This window comes from Gymnogyps californianus, chromosome 4, assembly GCF_018139145.2.
Source record: "Gymnogyps californianus isolate 813 chromosome 4, ASM1813914v2, whole genome shotgun sequence".
Taxonomy (NCBI): Eukaryota; Metazoa; Chordata; class Aves; order Accipitriformes; family Cathartidae; genus Gymnogyps; species Gymnogyps californianus.
In genome coordinates this window covers 67,536,860-67,561,422 of record NC_059474.1, presented here as the reverse complement: position 1 = coordinate 67,561,422, position 24,563 = coordinate 67,536,860, and the positions used below count along the sequence as shown (strand labels likewise).

General features: G+C 36.8%; 1 protein-coding gene across 1 annotated transcript in view; it reads right to left on the bottom strand.

The window, feature by feature from the left end:
* The window catches only part of IQCM (IQ motif containing M), a 106,282-nt gene that overhangs the window by 9,394 nt on the left and 72,325 nt on the right, over nt 1-24,563 (bottom strand). The window contains 1 exon segment of the mRNA XM_050896410.1: nt 15,871-16,029. Within this exon segment, the coding sequence (XP_050752367.1) occupies nt 15,871-16,029 (159 nt within the window).

Below are 24,563 nucleotides of genomic sequence, written 5' to 3'. Positions count from 1 at the left end.
ACATCTGGGAAGCTGTTGCTGTAAAATCTCTCTCATGCAAGTAATCCTTACTCAGCCTTTAGTCAAATTCCAGCCATTCAACAAAGCTCATAATTTCCTGAAAAGTCAACATTTTCTTTCAGAGAAAGTGGCTGGGGAGTCAGGTGATGAAATAGAAATGCTGAAATAAAAATGCTAAATCAATAATTTAAGAGGTAATGCATACTACTCAATTAAATCCCTTTGCATTTTCTTCCATTTTGCCAAAACATATTTTCCAATAATTTTTATATCTGGGAGCAAAAAACTCCTCATCAGTTGAAAGCCAGTACATAGTTAGCAACAAACACATCTTTTGTCGTATAAGGATTTACTGTTTTATCAATGAGTGAATCTTGGAAAAGTAACACTTAAGTATTCTGTCAGAATTAACTGACCCATATGAATAACTATAAATAAGTATATTTTATGCTTTTGGGGGTTCTAAATTTTATTGTTCTCTGTATTTTCAGCTCTCATAGATACAAAAATTTATTTTGAATAATTCTGCTCTGAGAAGCTATGAAGATTAAACACTATTAGCTGTACATTCATGACATCAGACATCCACTGTCAGAAAATGGGAAACTTCTGTGCAAACTTCAGAGACTTGTGGCAATTACTTCTATCTTTCCTGATCTTTCCAGAGCAAGCAAAGAAATGGCAGCACAGTACAAAGACTCCTTATTTTTTAGGACTATTATTACTAGTTGATGGAAAGTTGACTTCAGAATTACTATGATGGTTATAAGCCATGAATGGATGTAATGCAACCAACAAAAAATATATTAGACTGGGTTTCCTTGTTAAATCACAGTAACCCTCTCCTCTTGATGCACTCTGTTTATTTAAGCTGACCTGACCTCAAATACCATTCCGTTTATGGTCTGTATTTAGCCCTATAAATAGGGTAGTTAATATAATTTATATACAAAATCTGTAGAAAAAGTTAGGATCCTTCCCTATTAACAAGAAAAACAGAAGGTAATGTTATTTGAGGAAAGGGGACAGTCACTAGAAATGCAAATTGGACAGTTACTCAGATGCCTACTTCCATGAGCGAGTGTATTTTTCCCCTCTGTCATGCCCCAGTATTTGCTGTGTCCTGGGCACATTCTCCAACCCTCAAAAAGTAGACTGAGAGTAGAAACTCAGTTTTTCCACTCATTGTTATTGAGGAAGCCTCCTGAAACTTTTACTTCATCCTTGCCAAAGACGCAGCAGGGAGCCCACTTCTTTCAGGACCATCACAATATTTTGAAGCCTTTCTTTTTCAATTTTCTTGTCAGTTCACAGAATGGTTGAGGTTGGAAAGGACCTCTGCAGGTCATCTTGTCCAGCCCCCCTGCTTAAGCAGGGCCACCTACAGCAGGTTGCCCAGGACCATGTCCAGATGACTTTTGAATATCTCCGAGGATGCAGACTCTGCAACCTCTCAGGGAAACCTCAGCCAGTGCTCAGTCACCCTCACAGTAAAGTGTTTCTGGATGTTCAGACAGAACCTGCTGTTTTTCAGTTTGTGTCCATTGCCTCTTATTCTATTACCTTCCCAAGAACCAAGGCAAGGCTGGCCAGCCTGTAGTTCCCTGGGTCCTCCTTCTTGCCCTTATTGAAAACATGAGTGACGTTTGCTTTCCTCCAGCCCTCAGGAATCTCTTCCAATTGCCATGATAGTTCGAAGATAATTGAGAGTGGTCTTGCAACAACATTAGCACTTGTGGGTGCATCCCATCAGGGCCCATGGACTGATGTATGCCCTGTTTGCTTAAGTATTCCCACACTTGATCTTCTTCCACCAAGGGTATGTCTTCCTTGCTCCAAACTTTCCCCTTGATCACCAGGACCTTGCATGTCTGAAGGTCGTTCTTGCTAGTAAAGACTGAGGCAAAGGCGGCATTCAGTACCTCAGTCTTTTCCATGTCCTGTGTCACCAGGTCTGCCCCATTCAGCAGGGGGCCCATGTTTTCCCTAGTCTTCCTTTTGCTACTTATGTACTTGTAGAAGCCCTTCATGTTGCCTTTGACATCCCTCACCAGATCCAGCTCCAGGTGGCCTTTGACTTTTCTCACTGTGTCCCTGCATACTCGGACAGTGTCTCTATATTCCTCCCAGGTTACCTATCCCTGCTTCCACCTTCTCTATACTTCCTTTTTGTGTTTGAGTTTGGCCAGGAGCTCCTTGTTTATCCATGCAGGCCTCCTGGCATTTTTCCTTGACTTTCTGCTCTTTGGGACGGACTGCTCTTGAGCTTGGAAGAGGTGATTCTTGAATATCAACCAGCTTTCTTGGACCTCTCTTTCCTCTAGCACCCTATCCCTTAGGACTCTTTCAAGCAGTTCCCTGAAGGGGCTGAAGTCTGCTCTTCTGAAGTCCAGAGTTGTGATCTTGTTTTTTTGCCCTGCTCCCTCTTCTCCGGTTCCTAAACTCCACCATTTCTTAGTCACTGCAGCCGAGGCTGCCTTTGACCTTCGCATCCCCAGAAAGCTCTTCCTTGTTTGTAAGTATGAAGTCCAGCAGACCATCTCCCCCTGTTGGTTCCTCTATCACTTTTGTCAAGAAGTTGTCATCGATGGTCTCCTAGACTCTCCTTTCGCCCTGCTGTGTGGTTCCGCTAGCAGATATTGGAGTCGTTAAAATCCTCCATGAGGACCAGGGTCTGTGAACACAAGGTTACTTCTAGCTTTCTGTAGAAGACCTCATCTACCTATTCTTCCTGATGAGGTAGCCTATAGCAGACACTCACTACAATGTCTCCCATCCCCATAAGCTCTCAATTGGCTCATCACCCATCCCCAGGCAGAGCACCACGTGCTCCAGCTACTTTCTTACATAAAGAGCAACTCCTCCCTCTCATCTTCCCAGCCTGTCCTTCCTAAAGAGCCTATATCACTCCATTGCAGCACTCTAGTCATGCGAGCCATCCCACCATGTCTCCATCATCCCAACAAAATCACAGCCCTGCACCTGCATACAGATCTCTAATTTGTCATGCTCATTCCCCATACTGCATATGTTAATGTATGGGCACTTGAGAGAGGCACCCCAGCATATGGATTTCCCAGAAAGCGTCGGGGAGGAGGTTCCCTGTAATGGTGCCTTGCAGGCACTTCCTTGCTTACATGCAAATGTTTGAGGTGACTCTGCTTAAGCCCTGTTTGGTTGATTATGTGTTCCCTTCGTTCACATCACCCCAGGCCCTTGCAGAAGACCCAAGCAGCACAGTACAGCCTTGTCTTTTAGCTGCTTTAGTCCTTTTTTCACATAGGCCCTGAATAAAAAGTCCCAAAGCCCCTGGTAAGGACATTACCAAACTACTTCCAAGCCTCACCCGAAAGATCTGCCTCACTACCACATTTCAGAGCTCTACCCTGTTCACAGTAGTCACTGAGTCTTTGCAGTAAAAACTCCTAATGCCCATATGTGGCAAGCATTTGCTGTTTACATAGCCATTAGCCAATCTTTCCAGAAGATTTCTTTCTTGCATGCCATTTTCTTACTCGGGTTACAAGTGTAAAAAACAGAGGCCTGTAGTAATATGTTTTAACAGGCAAAAACTCAAACATGAAGTCACAGCCACAATTTTTTTCAGATGTGCTTTTCAGCGTAGTCTTAGGGCAACAGAAAAAGCAGTATTTTTTTTTTTCTGCTTTCATGGTAAGATTTAGTTTAAAAGATCTTTTTTTCAGGCTGATATCTACATTGAAAGCAAGATTTAATCAAGAATTACATTGCTTAATACTGCTTTGCAGAGCTTTGATTGATTGATTCAGCCTTCCCTTAGTCATACGACAAATGAATGGAATAAAGGATGAATAGTCTCTCTAGCTGGTCTCTCCATGCTCTATGGTGTTCACGCCAGCCTTAGCAAAACTGCTTTTTAAGATCAGTCTAAAAAAAAGGTCAGAACGTATCACAAACTACTGTATCAAAGAAATATGTAAATCTTTCCTTGTTCCATATTCTCCTTAGCCTCCTACTACAATTATAAAATTACAGGGTATTAATAGAAACTAAATAAAGCACTCTGAAAAGACGAATTCCAAAGATGCAAAATGCAAATGCCAAATAGAGAGCATGCAATTAGGTTCTTAAATAATTCTTATCACATTTCATGCTAATATTAGCACTTCCAAAAAACAATAGAAAACTGCAATATTCCCAGAGACACTCCATTGAAACAGCATAGTGAGGCACAGAATTCTTGATGAATTCTCATATTTTGATTTTATGCACAAATAACATCTATCTCCAGTTACAATAGTAAAAATAATTTTGCACTCCAAAAAGAATTCCTAATATTTATATGATGATACTGAGAAAAAATTGTAAGGTTTTTTTTCTGAACCAATGCAATAGCAAAAATGAGGCTTTTCTGCTTAGATTTTTCAGAGAGCACAAATTAGCACTAACTTTTACTTAATTGGACTCTTCAAGTAAGTATGCAGCAATGAGCATTAGTCTCCCCTCATTGCTTTTTAAAACCTTTATGTCTATCCAGGTCCCATAGCCTTACAGATTTTAATGGCCTTAATGAAGAAAAAGAGCATTGTTATTCAATTTGACTCAAGCAGATCTCCATTCAGAATGACAATGTCGCCATTCACAATGTTATTGTTAGAGTTGTGTCATCCTTTCTATTTTAAATCTTGTTTTTCAGGAGTTTTTAACTTGCCAGTAATTTTTCTTCCTTGAATCTCGGACTTAGCAAATAAAGTTGGTCAGTCAGTTGGTCGGTCAGTCTGTCTGTCTGTCTGTCTATTATCTACACACATAATCTACATTCCTGCACTACATAATGCCGACTGACAGAATCATCCATTTGGTGAGTTATTCAGAATATCACTTTATACAGCTCAAAACCACTGTTGTTCTAAAAAGTGGGGTTTGGCAAATGATTTACTCACCATACAGTCAAATTAATTTGGATTTCCTGATGACAAAAAGGATCTAATTGAATATTTGCAGGACTGAGGTTTAAATATTTGCTTCTTATGGCTTGTGGTTCTTTGCATGTAGTAAATCTCCAAGATCTTTCTCACCCAGAATGGGTATATAACAAGGTATCACAAACTGAGAGCACATTTAATATCTTATAATATATTAAGAAATTTTACCACATTCAACAGCATATTCTGTATCGGAGATTATTACATACCAGAGCAAGTTCATGAAAATCAAGTTTACATTTTGTACAACTGCAAATATACAAAGGGTCAAATCCTCATAATTCAGATTGCCAGATTACATCAAGGAAGGTAAAGGGAATATGATTCCCATCTTTTTTGCTAAGTGAAAAAAAAGTGAAAGACATTGCATTTCAGGAGGAAATGTAGGATCTGTGGATTCCTAAACTGTGCAAGTATCATTTCTCATAGATCATCTTGGCCGCTACTCAATTCCTTTTGAGGATGGTCTTGCGGGCAGCCCCAGAAGACTGAAGCTTTGGTGCACCATGTACACCAGGTCTGTGCACCATCTCCATAGGCATAAATATTCCCTCTTCCTCTTTTCATATTAGAACTGCTTTGGCCTCAGAGACAGGGGATCTTCTGTGATTGTGGATGCCTGATTACCATCCCCAAGAATGTCAGCACGTCTACAGTACAGCTCAGCTCTCACACCTTGTACATCCTACATTCCCACAGGATTTTCTTTATCTATCTAACCCAAACAGCCCATCTGCCTTGCATGTGGTTGGAATGTGAAGAACTTTTCTGTTTCATAAATCTGATCACTACACTGTTGCTCCTACATATTAATGGTGGTAGAACAGCTGCCTCAGATTTAAATCTCCTTTTCTTCCATGTGCTGTATTGGTAACCCTAAAATGGATTTTCTACTTTCTAAGTGCGCTGTGATCCAAACCAGGAATTGACCATAACCTGGAGTTAGATGCCATCTCAGCATGATATCAAATATTCACTTTAGGGTACACAGTTTGCAATAACATACACCAAGAACTAGCTGGAGCAAGAATAAAAGTTGGGTATTAGCTGAGCATCCTTAGCACTGCAGCTCTCAGAGAACAAATTATTATATCTTTAAGAAAATATTGCTTTCTAAATGTTGGACGAACTGCTGGGAAAAATTGGAAGGTGAGAGGAACAGATGGTTCTCTCTCAGACCAGGGAAGACTGAAGGGAGACAGTAGGATTGAGGGCAAGTGAAAAAAAACTAGTATCTGAACTCCCCTCGTCTTCCTCTCTTTGCCCTCGTCTCTCAGAAGAACTAAATAATGCAAGTTTGGAATAACTAGTATGACTGCAGAAGTCACCAAAAGTGTACCAGAGCCTGGAGACAAAGCTTTCAACCCGTGAGAACTGCACTCACGGAGCTACGCTTGACCCACCCAAAATACTTAGTAAGTGAAAATGGGTTTCTGGAAGAAAATAATTACTTACTGGTTTAGGCTTAGATCTTTGCTCTGGAGCTGACATCAGAGGTCAGATTAGATACAGACTTCTGCATCCTCCCTCATTTAAGAGATGTCTGTAATGGAGATTTAAATAATCTCTTCTTCCCTGAAAATTATTTTTAATTTCAGATAACCGATGTATCAGTTGTTTTACAAAATAATGTTTCTATACACATTGCTGTATCAATTACATATGTCTATGAAGGTGGCTGACTTGATTTTCTAACCAGAAAGTTTTTTAAACGTGATTCCTTGCTCTAAAAGGTGATCACTTTAAGATCACCATTGCAGAAGCTTCAGTTTCCCATTTACTAGCTGGCAGTATAGTCAGAATATGCTTTGAGCTGACTAGATGTATTATCACCTGTCAGCTATTTAGAGCTCCTATTAAGTTAGAAGATAGACCCGCACTGAGTCGGGGAAAACTACATCTGCTTCCAGACATCAAACTGACATTTCCTGGAAAGAAAACGCCCCACCTGTTCACTAGAGTCTTTGGAGCTGCCGATAGGGCAAGCAGACATTATTTTCAGGATAACCAACTGAAAACAGATTAGCGACTACTAAAACTTTGCCACTACATTATTAACTCCAGTGCATTACTCAGGACTGGAAGCATTTGTATTAAATATGGCACCTGCTGGAGACTATTCAAGAGAACAAATCAGATACAGGAGTAAGGCCAGTAACAATGACTCTGGGAGGAAAAAATGCCCTGAAATAAATGGATTCCTATTTTCCTAGTACTTTGACTAGAAACTGTCTTCTCATTGATGCTTAGCACTTTCTTATAACATGGCCAATATTTTATTGATCTATGAGTCTATTAATCCCAGAGCCTGGTTTTATGGGATGTAGCAATGAAAATAACTGCAGGTATGCAGCTTCTTATGTCTCTGTGGGTAATTTGTCATACTCACTAGCCAGTATTGAGATGTCATCAGGAACTCAAATCTGGTGATCAATCAGATCACTAAAATCATTGGTTCAAATTTCTTAATTTGAATTATATCTTCTGAAATGTCTTTCCTGCTAGTAAAGGAAGGAGTTTGCTAAGCAACAGATTCAGCATTTCTTCTTGTGCTTGAAACCCTGAGAGCAGTTATAAATACTAGAAAGTGGAATGCCTGAGCCATAGAAGATATTCAGCAATCTGATTCCTGTTATATTCAAAATTTCCCTTGGCATCAAGTGAAATAGATGTAAGCAATGTTTTGCCTATAGTACTGAAAGCAAATGCAAGCAGGCATTTTAGCAGGATTACAAAGCACGTAGTTTATATTGATTTCAAAGACAGACAATTCAGTCACTAAATATTTTGCATACTTTTAAACAATTTAATTTTTAAACATTACAGAAAAACAACATAAACATATTTGTGAAAACTAGCACACTAACTAGTTAGATCAGGCAAAAAGACTACAAATAGGTGTGTGGTAACACACACAAACAGTAAATATGTTTCAAGAGCCAAGAAAGTAGAATTTAAATCATTTCTAGTTTTGTAAAATATAACTCAGTTTTAGGGTTTTAGAAATCAATCTTACCAATGGATTTCACATTCTAAGGACTGCAGGCATGAATCACAGATTTGACAATACCAAATTTCTTAACTGTACCCATGAAGCTACATTTGTGTTTGGTTAATTGAAAAAGTGTTTTTTAAAACAAAAGGCCTCTCTAGTACAATTACCTTTCCCCCCAACCCCTCCCTCACACTAGCCTTGTTTTTCTTAAAATTATCAGGAAGATACTAAGCTATCTCCAAATATCTGTCTGGGAAGGGTAGGTGGTAATTGTGATGTTAAAAAACAATTGTTATTTTGAAACCCTGTCTTGCTTACAGCTTCACCATTCTGAGTATCGTGTTCTTTAACTGTAATATTGCAATTTTGGTTTCTAAGAGATCTGATTTCAGGGTTACACTTGTATCATTCCCAACAGAATTTTGAAATACAGCTCTTCTTGCTGTGGAATTCCAAAGCTTTTAAGTTATTAAAATTGTATGTCTTTGTATATTTACTATAGATATAATACAGTGCAGCAATTTCTTTGAGGCAATTATGGTCCTCTGAAGTCAAGGCTTTGTTGCAACCACTAAAGTCAAACATGAATGCCTTTTAGAATTTGCTCAGAATTTTCTTCTGCCACCTACCCTGAACTGAGAAAAATGTTAGCAAATCAGTTGATTACTGATTGCATAACTATGCCAGTAACCACAAAAGCTGAAACTTAATTTTTCCTTTTGTATGTAATGTTTTAATACAGGGACTAAAGGATAAAACAGTGTTCCTACTCTACCAGTTCTCCATAAAGAACTGCGTACATCTTATTATTCTATATGAATTATTAAATCCTTATTCAACGGAGCTCTCAAATGGTAGGCAAGAACTATAACAAACCCACATATTTTGCTAGCATTTCTAATAAACAGACTAGTAGTATAGTTAATAAATGGGACAATTTCATTATCTTTCCTGGTCAGGAGATGAATTTAATTTTATATTCTTGTAACTAAAAGTAGAATTTTTTGGATTAAACTAACTTTCCAGCATTCTGGTTAATTTGCAGGCAAAAATGATTTTCACTCCTTTTTTTTTATAGCACAGATTTCTGCATATAACTGTTGGGACACAAATTACCTCCAGAGTATTTGCAGAGTAGGACAAATATTTCTTGTTCTGCCATGAATTCATCAACAATATTTCTCAGATCTTTAAATCCCTAATTCAAGGGCAGAATTCCAGCTAGATTCATACCGGAATTCTTTATGATCTCTTTGTAAGATCCTCGCAGACCTTTAAGATACCTTAATTTTATAAACTCTCTAACAAAGACTAACTTCACTCTGGATTTCAATTAGGATTCATGTTCTTGGCCCACTAGGTTGACACGTAACTCCATTTAATCATGTAATTGCAAATTTTAAAAAATTCTCTTTATGATACTATTTGATTATCATTCCTTAGAAAGGATTATATCTTGCTTCATGATAAGCAGCAAATGACAATCCAGTAACAAACAGCAGTTAAGAAAAGAACATACAAATATTTTTGGCCGTTATCTTTGATATTTTTAAAATTTGTCTTGGTTCACAATGAAATAATGATACTTCAGTTAAGTAGAACTTCAAAAAAGTGACAGCTTGATTAAAAATTTTCTCTTTTATTTTGAAGAGTTTGAAATTTGTGTTTCAAATACATTGAAGGAGATTTTTAAACAAAAAAGTATCACTGAAGAATACTGACATCTTTCACTCAGAGGATGTTGAAAAAAGAATGCCAACTACTTCAGTCAAAAATAAAAATATTTTAAAAATCTGTAGCTGCACTTCCCTTAAAAAAAATTGACGTGATAAAATAAATAATAATTATATAAGTATTATGTTCATATGTTATATATTTATACATAAATGTATGTATGTAGGCACATATATATACGATTCTCTATTTATCATTATTAAAGACTTTCGGAAAGTTTGTTCATAGCAGATACATTATGCTGTGTTTGTTTTCAAAAACTGAGAAAGAAATGCTACACTAATACTAGTCGTCACAAGTTGCAATGAACTATGCTTTACATTTAAGAAGTATCAGTTTAGTCTAGTAGATGTAGAACAGTTTAGAAATTATCCTAAATCTGCATTTCTAGGATTCTAGATAATCCTAGAACACTTCAAAATGGTTCAGGCTTGACACTGTGAATACACACCCAGAATAATTTGAGTACTTAGTGGCATTTTTCCATAATTCCACCTTGGGCATGTCTCTGCATCTTTTGAGCAAACTTTCAGATGAACAGACTTGAGTAATGCAAAGCTTATTTGAAAGTCAATATGAAGTCTTCATGCTCTATTACTTGTGTTTCAGTGGGCTCAGTTAATCAAATCAGGAAACAGAAACAGAACTGTGAGATTTAATTGACTAGTTACAAACATGCATACAGGTCAGATTTCAAACTCCGACTTTGCAATGTGATGGATGAAATTTTAGAAAACTGCAGCCACTCCAAGAACCTCTTAAACACAAAATTAGACAAGGGTTGACTTTTCTCAAATTATTGGGTATATTTCATTGCTAAATTATTACCAACCCAAATGCCACATTCACAGAATCATATGAAAAAAGGACTAGAAGGGATGTGACATCTTTCTTTTGCCTTCTTCTAAAGAAATTTCAAACACTGTTTTTCACTTTTTGTGAAATAAAATTGTTCCTTTCTGAGCAGTCAAGCTGTCATTTCCAATATTTTAAAAGGACTTTCAGGCTGAATTTTACTTCACATTCCTTTGATATCCAACACAGCTCAGGAAGCTAAGGTGTCCTCTAATGTGAAATGCCACATCGTAAGAGAGTCACAATTCTCACCTTAAGTGAGGCACTAAGATGCCACTGCATTATCTACAACTTCTACAAACGCTCGTGTCGATGTGCAGCTTTTCTGTCCTGCTGCATACCCTGCAAACATTTAGAAAATAAAGACCTTGCAGTAGAGAGCTTGAGCTTTCATTTGTGAGTCCAAATGCTGCATTCCAATATGCTTTTTAGAGACAGCTTTACAATTCCCCAAACTATAGCAAGCCATACTGCCAGACTAAGACAGAGGAAGAAGCAGCTTTGCAAAAATGCAAAGGAAAAAATATAAACATACAGTAGATATTGCTAGCCTAGCCCACTGGGCATATATTGTTGGTCACAGCATGGATCTGACACTGTGGGGTATATTTACAGCATGGGGTATGGAGAACTACACACACAATTGTGAGAACAGTATATTTTTTCTTATGTGAAATGCATTGAAAATTGACCCTGTTGGGATGTAAATGGGGAATTGGATTGTTGTGGAAATTCTACTGGTTTGTGTGCTTTTTAAGTGTTGAATTTTCTTTTTAAGTGATCAAAAGTGTCTTTGAGTCACAACAGTCAAAGATGGCAAAGACCACATATTGCTCTAATTCTGGTCTTCACGACATCTTGCAGAGATTAATGCTTGAAAGATATTATTAGAACTTTTTATTCCTTTATCCCAAACTGACACCATATGAAAAGCTTGCCATGATAGATCTTCAATATCTTCTCTTTTATTTTTGAAGCTATACCATGTAAATTAAACTGGGAAAATCACATCAAAGCTAAAAGAAAGAGCTAATATGCACTACATACAGACATTTAGACACCTGCCATATCCTCTCTTGCTCAGGTAGTAGAATAATCACTCAACCCCTTGAAGTATGAGTGCTTCAGTCTTCGTTTTACATTGCTTCCTCTCTGCTTCTTTCTTTCCCCATGGAATTGCTGAGTCCATGTTTACAAAGCTTCTTCTCACATACACGATAAGACCGAACAATATTACAATTCTCCTAATCGGTAGGACATGGTACTTTCAGGGCTTCTTATCATAGTTTAGTCTAGCAGTGAAAGGAAAGGTTGATGGAATTGTGTCTGTTCTGAATATCGCCAGGAAACCATCCCTGGCAAAGATTCTTTACACCTGTGAGATAGCTAGCGACGAGTAAACAGACTGCTGTGCGCGTACACCAGCATGTCATAAGGGACTGATCTACATCACCACTGAATATTTCCATTGACTTCTAAAGGCTCTGGTAGTAAACAGTGTGTTTCTAAATTAGTTTCTCAAAGAAAGGCTTCTCTTCAAAAACCTTTTGCAACCTTACTTCTCCATTTGAATTAACCACACTAAGCCCATTGCTGTACTATCAATATTGATAATTTTAAGGTATATATATATTTCCAGCAAGCACAATAACATTAAATTTTTGTGGTACTGCTTCTTTGTTGCAGTAAAACATTGAAAAAAAAGTCTTATTTTACAGCAAAAAAGAACCCCATGTCCTGGTTCCATAGAGGAACAAGACTTTTGTAACAGACAAAGTAAAAAATTGTGTCCTTCCTTTAACTATCAAAAGGAAATATTATACCACAAGTCTAATAGAGAAAAGCTGACTCTATGTCATCGTTGATAGTGTTATACAGCTTAGTATTTATTTCAAATTGCTCACACAGCAAAATAAATGTATTGATCAATCACCCATGCCATTATTTAAATAAGGAAACCATGCCTTCTTTCACCTAAAAGCACGTTAGAAAAGTGAATTTGAAATACTGTCCCATATTCAAATATCGAAACTGGCATATATGGAAAGTTGAAATGCTTGCAAAACTTACCACAGTGACAAAATTCAATGTGAATTAAACCTTGATGTTCTGACTCTTTAATCAGTATAGGCAATCTGAATACAAGAGCTGGCAAATAAATTGAGTAGGAAGATGCATTTTCATATAGTCATTTTTCCAAGGGGAAATGAATATTATCTTCCATTTTCCAGTTAAATATACAGTGAAGATTACTCATCCTTAAAAGAGATGTTAGCACACTACTTACTGGTAATGTAGGAGCAATAATATTTGATATAAGTGCAGAAATGTTATGAAAACATGCTTTGTATATCAATGATAGGAAAAAACTATTGTATTTCAAAGCTTAAAAGCTTAATTCCTGCTTATTTAAACACACGTAGAATTTTTATACTTAGATTAGAAATTAAATTTACACTGCACCAGAATCCGTAATTTAGATATATAGTGTAAATATATGCCTATGGGAACTTCCGCTTTTGAATTAAGTACAATCACAGTTGAAGGATTATTTATCTTGGCTTAGATCTTTATCAAATAGTAAAAGCCCTGCCTACAGATAAATTGGTAAGTGGGTGTTCACTGCTTCACAGTTACCCACTGAAAGCTCAATGCATCTCAGAAGCCACAGAAACAGACACAGTAAGCAAAAAAGAGGTGTATGAATCTTGTAGTGTTTATGAGTATTAATGGTGGGACACACAATAAATTTCCAGGCCTATCCAGAGCTAAAATGCTTATTGGAAGAGGAGTCTCTGAGCTACAGAAAGTCCTCCTTCAATAGACTAATCTCTTTTCAAGGCAACTACTGCATCTCTCTTGTCAACCAGTTTAATAACTGCTGTAACTCAAGAAGATGCAATAGTCTAGTCACCGAGCAAAAAAGCTCGAAAGCCCTCCAGAGGCAGATCTTACCATATACATCATAATCTCATTTGAAGATCTATTTTTGTCTCCTCCACTATTCTTGTCTATATTATAATCAAAATCTAACAGACCAATATGCTATCAAAGATCTGGATAAGCATTTTAAATGAAAAGTCATTATCTAGAATATTGACCAGCATGAGAGCATTTAAATACTTCAACTCTTGGTAGACTTCAATAATCTCACAAAAATGGCACCTGTCTGCCTGTGTTGTATACCAGCCTTGCTGCATTAAAATCAATGAATTTATGACTATTTCCAGCAGACAGGGATCTGGCCCAAAGAAAGTGTAATTCAGCATAGCATAGTACCAGTTCAAGCACAGTTAAAGACAGTGCTAATGGTACATCAAGAACAGGGAAAAACTTGTATGTTTGTCTTAAAGTACCTTTTATGTCTGCAGGTAAAAAAAAAATCCTTTTCCATTTTATTTTCAATCGGAGGCTTCCAGGTGTTATAGTCATGAATTATTACTTTTGAAAATATAGTCACGAAAAATTAGTTTAAAAACAGATCCTGCAAGTTAAAGTTCAAGTGAGATATAGAAAGTTATGTTTTGAATAATGATTTCCTGAGCACAGCAGCTGTCATGAGGACACTTGTGAAAAGTGATGGGAAAAGGAGACTGTCTTGTTAACACATCAAGGATGAGCACAACTGTCTTAATTTCAACCCAGTGCTCTTTTCATCTGAATGGAGCACAAAAACACTGAAAGTTGTCTGGACAAGGGATGGCTCCCACTCTCCTCTGCCACTTATTCCTTCTTTCCACCAATCTTGTGATTTATATACATATTTGAAAAATAATCTGCGCTTGCAGAGATGGACATTTGTCTTTCAGTGTCCTTAAACTCCACATTTTTGTGCAGCCTACAGAGTGCTGTCTTTGGGCCAACATCCAAGAAATAGGTTTAGAGCCTAAATGAACTGCAGGAAATTCCCATGAAGGTGTGAGAGAAACCGGCAAGATTTTGGCCTTGAGTTTCTAACATATAGCTTGGCTGCTACTACCTGGCAGAGTAAGGGGAAAGGGTATAAGAAGTGCAAATGATGGACCATTTCCCATACAGACTTTAGTCTGATGTTTTCTCTAACTCCAAGCTTGTTACAAGGAAAACTCTTCTTATTCCGACATTAAGGAACCAAAACCCCATCCTGCTACACACTTCATAGATTTGTGGAGGTTTTTAATTTATTTTTTTCCTTTTATTTTCACACAATCCCTGACTACAGTCATCGTCCCTTTCTCAGTGGAATCATGCCCTGAGATATGCTAAGTGTATCAGCTTAGACTTTGCAGTAGCACTGTACCTTCAATGCTAGCACAACCCAGAGAGGCATCCTTCTCTCCTCTATCCTCTGCCTACAATTGAAGCAACAGTGGCAGAAAAACAGCTCTACCCCTGAATTTGAACCTTCAAAAAGATGACAACTGAACATGCCATTCTTAATATTAACACATGTAGGAAAAATGTTACGGGTTAAGTGTGATGCTCAGTTGCTGAATTACTAGGTTTTGTGTTGGACGCTACTGAAAACTAAGGACTCTACCTCATCCTATGGAAAGCCAATAGGTAAACTAACTCAATTTTTGGAAAGCGTACATCAGTTCTTCAGCAGCAGCGGGGATGGTGGTGGTAAATTTGTTTGTGGAGATGTATATACCACATATACAGGTGTCCTCGTTTCGACTGGGATAGAGTTAATTTTCTTCTTAGTAGCTGGTATAGTGCTGGGTTTTGGATTTAGTCTGAGAATACTGTTGATATAACATGCTGATGTTTTAGTTGTTGCTAAGTAGCACTTAAGTTAAGGATTTTTCAGTTTTCCATGCTCTGCCAGCAAGCAGGTGCACAAGAAGCTGGGAGGGAGCACAGTCAGGACAGCTGACCCGAACTAGCCAAAGAGCTAGTCCATACCATGGAACGTCATGCCCAGTATATAAATGGGGGGCAGTTGGCCAAGAGGGGCGGATCGCTGCTGGGGCATCGGTCAGCAGGTGGTGAGCAATTGCATTGTGCATCACTTGTCTTTTCTTGGGTGTTTGGTTTGGGGTTTTTTTTGTTATATTCCTTTTCATTACAATTATTATTATATTATTATTATTATTAGTTAGTAGTGTATTTTATTTTACTTTAGTTATTAAACTGTTCTTATCTCAACCCACAAGTGTTACTTTTTTTTTTTCGCCCTCCCCACCCCACTTGGAGGGGGGAGGGGGAAGCAGCTGCGTGGTGCTTACTTGCTGGCTGGGGTTAAACCACAACAACAGGTTCTAATAGATGATGTGGAAGGTACAACACCCTCATGCCCTTCATTACATTAATATCCTTCTGAGGGGTTAAAATTTTTACCTAATTTCTTGGATCCATCTTTTCCATCCTTGAGAGGGTGCACCCATGGTAGCGGCACTGTAATTAGGTTCTTCACTTTTGCACCAAGAAGTGGAAATAATGTGAATGCCATTTCAATTGCTTGATGCTTTTTGATGCTTCTTAGAGCAGCAGTGGAAGCTGAAGAAAAGAAAAAAAAATGTATAATGACCAACATCTTTCCTCTGATGTATGTATAAATGCAATTGACATTCACAGTAATAACCTGTACAGATAGATTTCCTTTTATTACTTAACTGAAACACATTAGGATGGAGCTGTGAACTTTTGCAAGTTAAAAGGCTGAGATGTATGTAGGCTTATAAGCTGTGAAGCTGCTGGATGTGATTAAAAAACAGGACAAAGGTGTCCAGTTTGGAAAGATTTAATTGATTACTGTCCTAATACTTCAGCTAGTTCAATATGCAGATGTGTTCTATAATGACATTCACTAAATAATACGGTTCAATCTTTTCTGAGTAGAGTCCAGTGATAAGCATGACTAAAATTTTCAAAGGCATTCAGACTTAATGGGAGATGAATGTGTAATTATTCCTCAGCCCCTTTGAAAATCTCAAGCTTGATACTTACTGTTTATTGATCAGAAGCTGTAGCACACCTGAAGTTAGACCATTAAATTACATGGTTAAATGAAATATTTGCTAACAGTATCCTATTAAAAAACAGAAAGAGCTAAAATTTCAAGTAAGAAACTGTTCTCACCACACTTTATACACTGATCTTCAACAGCAGCTGATCATAACTTATTTTTAAAAATGGAACAACTCCGACATGAAAAAGGAGTCCATAAAGGAGTCTGATCCTGCAAGTGTACCTCACGCATGTACTTCTACTGCACTGAGGAAGCATGAGTCCTCATGAGACCAAGGAGCTTTGGCACTCACATATGCAGAGCTCACTTCCTTGGAAACTATAGCCTTGTTCCTGACCGCGGGAACAGTTAAAGCAATGTAAATTTCTGGTTATGATCTTTTTGTAGCAACAATTAGAATAACCTTTCTAGAAGCATGTCGGAGGCGCGGGGTGGGGGCGGGCAGTTTTCCCTTGTGATTAACATCCAACTGCAACCCATGTCCAGGATGCTGATGCTGATGCTGATGCTCAGGGTAAGAACACCTGTTGCATCCTTTAGAAAAGGGAAATGAGCCAAATGCGTTATAGCACTGCATCGCTAGCAGTCTTGGTCTTTAACTGTTTGGGCTGTATCTGAATCTACATCTGGAGGCAAAGTGATCTATATTACACAAAGAATAAATTTCAAGGCCAATTCGGCACCGAACTTCCAATGTTTTGTTGTTACAGTTCAATAAAATCACTTTGTGTTACATTTGTTTCTGTATAAAATAAAGTGAATGTCACACTTTTTTGTCATACCATTTTTATTTAATGGTTTTTTTCTATACCCATTAGTTAAAAAAGTTATAACAAAGCAAATCATTTATCAAAATGAAAAATGCTGTACTCCTTGAGCAAGGAAAGGGGAGTCTAAATAGAATGTCCCTGCCTCAAATTAATGGAACCGTCTAACATTTAATATTTTCTCTTAGGTAGTTATGTAAGCACTCCAAGATCATTAATGAAGAAATACAGAATCAAAATTTACAGCTGAAGGGCAAAACTGCTAAAAAAGCATTTCAGAATCATGTCGTCGAGTGATACAGTCTAGGAAAATAAATGTAAGCATCATTGATCTCCGATATCATAATTAAATGTACGCAACACATGACGAGGAGAAAGGACAACAGAGTTCATTAAAACATGACTTGGAACGTAAGATGCAGGACTAATCAAGCAGATGTACTAAGGAAGGGTCAGGTTTATAAACAAGAAGCACTGCTATTCTAATAAAGAGTATTTTAAAAATAGATTTTTTTGTCACTATTCCAATTTTAAATAAGAGTAATGGTTAATAGTTATTATTTATAAAGACAATTCATTTGTGTGCAACATCGCCAAATGTACCATTGGCCAGTTCATCTGCTGGTGTTGTGATACGTTACATTTCTGTCCCCTAGAATCACTGCAGCAGTTCAGTCGTCCTTTGTAAATCCAGCTCTCACTTGCCATCCAGACACTAATACACACATTCCTAGCCTTCTTTCTAAAAAACCTGGTAGAACAGATTTGCCCAGGCTTTCTTAGGTAATGCAATAACTGATCTTTCAATATACAATACGCTTATTGCAACAAAAGAAAATTCACAGAAATCAGATGGAATTCATCCCAGCGAGCTAATGGAACTTGCAGAAATAGTGTTGGAACCACTGGCTATTATTCTTCAGAACTAGTGGAGAACAGCCAAGGTCCCAGAGCTGGGAAATGACAAACCATATTACCTATTTTGAAGAGAAAAAATAAAAAACAGCCAACCTACCAGAGGAATTACAGAACAGAGAATTCAAATTCAAATTGCCAAGTTAGCTAGCAAAGCAGTCAGTTTGCAAACTGCTAGAAAGTCATGCTGAAAGGTGGATGATAAACAATAGAAAGAGGAATTGGCAAAGACAATGTCTATGATATAAATATTCTTGAACACGGGCCTCCTGCTCAGTGCTATTGCTACCACTCAACCACTTAGTACAATCAGGCTGCCTTAAGACACTTTCACATGTGCCAGCAAGTACAATAGTCACCTTTCATCAGACTTCAGGAGGAACAATTTACCGGTCCGATTCTTCATTGCTTCCCAGCACTTGGGCAGAAAAACTTTATTTTGGTAATGCCCCTTTATACCATTCAAACATTTTACAACATTAGACCACCTTGCATTTGTCAAATAGTAGGCTTTAAATTGCATGCTGAGTACACTAAAAAGACTTACAACATATAACAGAAGATAGAACATAGATCTATTACACTTGTATGGGGATATTCCTGTATAGGGATTAGGTCTACAATCTCATCAGTTACAAAAAGAGTTTAAGAACCAATTGCCAGGTTTTGATTTGCAGTGTTTTAGGAAGGTCATTTCCCTGCCAGTTACAAGAAGCTTCTCATGTTGAAAATCAAACGATAAAAATAGATTCCTCTTTGTTCCCACAGGACACGGGAACTAGAAACCAGCAAACACAGAAACACTTAGAACAGCCAGGTTAACACAAAAAAATTGATTCCCTGTTCAGTTTAGCCCTAAAGTACTTGGATAAATAATGAGTTCATCTTTTCCAGAATACATCACAAAGTTCCAGAAAATAAATCATTTTCTCCATTTTAACAAACATATATATATATCTCTCTTTCAAAAAATCCAACAGTTGAATTCTCTTCATTTTTAAAGCTCCTTCTTTACTTGAACATACATGCCATTTTAGGAACAATCAGACAAACCATTTTACTTTTGCTTCTTCTTTACCAATAGCCTGTTTTCTGGCACGTCATAGCTTCCTGCACATGCCACAAGTAAATTCAATATGTAGACACTCTGTCTGGACTAGGGACTCACATCCTAACTCCTGCTGTGCTGATATATATGGTAAGAAAAAAGCATATAGGGAGTACCTTTTCCAAACTGATGGAGGAAAAAAAATTCCTGTGCTTCTTAAAAGCAAGTGAGGCAGATAATCCCAGGCACAAGCAAAGGCACAAACCAGAAGGAACACAGATACCTTACTAAGCTATTAAGAAGTGCAAATTTAACTAGACAGACTTATGTTGCTGCTAACGTAACATCTTTTACCCCATTCCACAAGCAGTGAGTGAGTGTTCTCCTTGCAAGGATTAGAGTATTTGCTCTGTAATTCTATAAAATAGAAATGCTTTCTACTACTAGAATCAGGTCTATATCACCTGACTATAAAAGTCACAGCAGCATGTTTTACTTACATTATTTCTTACTGCTATTCAGAAATTTTCTAGTTGTTATAATTCATTTTGAAGACTTCACTTCTGCTAGCTATCCTGTATTCGATGAGAATATCTAAAAAGTGCAGAGATAGGTATGCTTATCACTTATTTTAATACAAAATAATAGTAATAATAATAATTCTTTTTAATGTAAGAGAAAATAATAGGCTAGAATGGTTAGACCTGATTAGAATGACCAATAATACAATAAACATAAGAATGCATGCTTGGTTTGCTTGCCATTAGTGTTGCATCTCTTTCAAAAACTATATAGTGATGTATTTGTAAAAATCTATCCATTGTTGCTTGCTTTTTTTTACTTTTATAATTATTCTATATAATTATATACTTATGCCTTTGCTATTAGAAAATACAGGTTTACTTCTGAATATTCATCTATATTTTCTGAACTATGATTCCAATCAAATACAAGGTATTGCCATTTTTCCCTAATACTTTTAGTTATTTTATGTGTTATTTGCTTCAGAGGTAAGAAAGCAATCCACATCTGGTACCTCACACCACACACCACTTTGCATTTAATTTGTAAATAGAAGGAAAAAATGTGGAATCAGAAAGATCAACTAAAAAGAAATGTAAACAGGAATGTAAGAGTGATCCAAGCTAATTAGAATAATAAACAAGAAAAACAGATACAGATTAGGCTGGAATCTCAAAAGTGCAATTTCTTAACGGTGTACCCTGGAATTCTATTTTGCTCCCCTCCATTTCTTTTCCTTCAGTTTTTCAAGTCAAACTGTAAACAATCTGTGGAACCAAACAGAATCCTCAGTTAATTTTAAATTATTTTAAAATGTCCATCTATGGGACAAAAATAAGACTGTTAAAAGATTTTGCTTCAAACTGGAGTAGCATGGTACAACTGCTAGCTCTTCCTCATCCACTGGGCAAAAAAGAAGCAGCAGAAATAACACTAAAATGACCATGAATCCCACTTGTTGGTTGCCTTCTGTAAGTATTCAGAAATACATTCACAGGGTGAAGGACTCCAAAAAATAATTACCTGATAGTATTGGAACAAAGATCTAAGAAAATCCACAGAATTTGCCAAGTCCAGACTAGAGCTCCAGATACGCAGAGATACCAAGAACATAGTAAAAAAAGAAAGAAGGGATGGAGGGTGGAGTAGATTTCACACTAAAAATGTGGATTTTTTTTTTTTCCCTTATGAAATTACCCTTTAAAGCTTAAAACATGATTAAAGTTTGGATTCTGTGTGAAAGGCCATGCATAACTCTAAAATACATTTTCATATTCCATACAATGAGATAGTTGGAACAGCTATACTCCTCTAAATGGATTGTGCTTCTGAAGCTCTGTTAGAATAAACTTTACATTTATTTTCATCAACATGGCAAACTTGTCTCATTATCCAGATTCATATTTGTTTTCAGAGGATTTCAGTTGTAAGTATTTGGTAGCCAGCTCTGAAAAAGAAAAAGTGCATTCATCACTCTCCTAATATAGATATATGACAACCTGAGGTGCAATAAAGCTTGTATTGCCTCCGGTTTAGGAAGCCTCTACTAATAACAGGTGGCAGAGTTATAAGTTAGATATATGTATTTTCTCAAACGACTGTCAACCAAAACTTTATAGAATATTACATATAAAAGAACTATGTCTGATATCATTACTGAGGTTGCAAAGTCAAGTACTACTCAAGCATTAGAATCTCTTTTGCATGTGCATTATGATAAGGTTCTTAATTTCATGATCCACATGAGCCCTGTCTCCTTCACTGCACCAAGCTGACAGTGTTCACCTTATGAGCAGCTATTTAGTATTTTGTTTTCTCCTCTTTCAGTGTGTTATCCCAGAACTTGATTATCATACAGTACTCATGCTCTGAGCTGAAGATGGAATTAGTAATTTCCTTATGAGCTTCTTCATGGGACTCATCACGAGAGTATCAGATGTTCAGAGACATTAACAAATTCACCTTTGCAACAACCTAAGGGAGGAATGGGTTTTATTAGGGCCATTTTACTGCTTAGGAGCTAAGGCACATAGGATCAGATTTTTCACAGTTAAATAGGTACCAAAAAATGCATGAAGGAGCCTAATATTTTTCCCAAAAGTGCTAAAACACTTCATTTCCAGCACACAGGTGCTTTTGAAATTTCTTCTATGAGACTATGCCCATCACTAGCCATGCAAATATATTTTAAAATCTGACCAAAATACATTAAGGATGAGGGTATCCATGAACTGTGGGTTCCCACACAGACATCTTGGATCTCATCTTCAGAGTGTTTGGCATTCTACTAACATTTTATATGCTTTAAACACAAGCTTCAAGCTGCAGCAGAAATCTAAACACCAGTTGTAGCTCTGAATCCTCAGCATTTCTGCATATCAGTCATCAAGATCCCAAGTCAGGCATCCAAAAATACTGAACACTTCTGCAAACACTTTTACATAAATGAACTATCAGCAAAAAGAAACTCTGTGGAGCTGCTGTGGGCAATTTTCAAATACTCTATGTAACCATTCTCTCCCTGCAATTCGCATCATCATTTGCTACGTACCTTCTAGCTTCTGCAAAAAACAGAGGAGTCTTGACTGCAATCTCTTTTGCCATAAACTCTGAATCTCTTGTACTGAACGGGGCAGCAATTTCTCACAAATATGTACATGATTGTGCAACTGAAGACCATTACGCTATGTATATACGTAGAGGCCAATTTGCATATGCAGTGCAGCTGATGTGCAAACTATAAATCACTTGACTTTACAACTGCAACAGGGTTCTTTTAATGCTTTGTGGAGTTGTTGGGGGTTGTTTTGGTAACATTTAAGATATTAGAAAGAACAAACAGAAAAAAAGTGCAAGACTGCCCTCATGATTTAATGCACTGACACTCCAGAGTTTTCAACAGGTACCAAGACTTTTGATGCCCCTCATACATGCAGGTGACCATTATCATCATTTCCATTATAAGAAGGAAGAATTCATGGCCTTGCCTTTGTGTTAGATGTGCCCAAACCAAACTTCAGGCTTCCACAGTCCTCGGAATAAAACTGCCACTTCAAGTCACTTCATTTCACCTATAAACATCAAAGAAATCCAGTTCTGTACCTAAACAGATAGCCTTTTCTTAAGATAATCAAACATTTAATTTTTTTTACTGTTTTATTTTCTTTGATGTATATGAGTTATCCTGAAATAAAGTTATATTTGTAGCAGTGATATAAAGTCAATAGAACTAGCTCCACACATGGACTCCAATCCAAAATCCAAGACCTGCAGCAATTTCTTCATTTATTCTTGTTTACTCTTGTATAAATGACCTGAAATATTCCATCGTATAAATTCTTATATTGCACTAGAGATGAGCTGGCTTTTTACAATTATATAAGTGGTAATCATGAAGTGTATTTCTACTAGCTGTTGTAATTATTACATTAAATCATCAAACTAAGATCTGTCATATAATAGGACAACAAAACTTGAAGGACATCAGAGGACATTTTTGTTCCCGTAAAAGTATTTGTTTATCACATCCATTGCAGACATAGATGTACAGAAGAAATAATAAATGAAAAGTCATAATTGAAAGCAATAGGGACTCCTGAATGCTCTAATAAATTTCCAGTGTACTGGAAGGATACTTCAATTGTTGGCTAACACAGAAACAGAGACTAATCATAAGGATATCTTCACCAACACTGAAATATGTGTAAGGACAATAAAACTATATATATTCTTTTGTTCAACATCTTTGATGGAGAACTATCATTTAGAAATAATACATAATAGCTCTATAATGTATAATATATAATTATGTAAATAATTAGTATAATCTTGAGATGAGATGAAGGCTATTAGTGGCATTGGATACTTTGAACCTTGCACATTTAGTCAAAAAGACCAATGACATCCAATCAAACTTCTTTAAAATGAATTGCAACAAACAATGGCAGCACAGCTGCTATTAGAATTATAATTGAGTTTAGGAGGGAAACAGCAGCTGAATGCAATGCAGATAATTAAGGAGCAAGCTTTTGTTAACACTATCAGTAGGGTCATGATTCTGCAGATTGTGAACTTATTATGGCTGAACAAACTAGTCTATTTTTATAACAGAGGTATATTTCTGCTTTTTATACCAATAAAGTATATTCTGGCTACAAGATAGCTGATCACTTATTTATTTAAGCTATCCATTTAGAGAAAAGATAAGCATTTACAAAATCTAAGATTACCATGGAAACCTTATTCTTAAATGCTGAGGATTATGGGAACAATTGGTTATACAATTGGACGAGTAAATAACAAGCCTCTGAGTATGACAAAGACTGTAGCTACAAAATTACATTAAGTAATTTATCTCTTTCAGGCTAATATACATTTTATGTTAACTCAGCATTGAAAGGGAAGCAATATACCTTCCGTGGGTAAATAGTGAAAAGAAAACATTTAAAAACATAACATTTATGGTATGCAGAGAGAAACTGCATAAATGCAAGTTCTTGTGGTCCTAACACCTAACCCAGGTGTTAGAGAATTACAAAACGCAGGACTGTGAATTACAAAAGTGATCTAAATTTTGTATTTCCTATTGTGTGTTGACTAATCTTGGAACAAAGGTTACCCACGTAGAAAAGACAAACAAACAAGAATCACCAAAGGATTCTAAGTCACTTCGAGCTTGCAGCTTGGCACCACAGTCAGGCAATGCGAGATGCTTGACCATTCATAACCACAAGTCAGGGTTCCAGAAATGGAAAGGAGGTCATTAAAATGCCAACAACAACATTACATGCTGTGAGCAATATTACTGTTA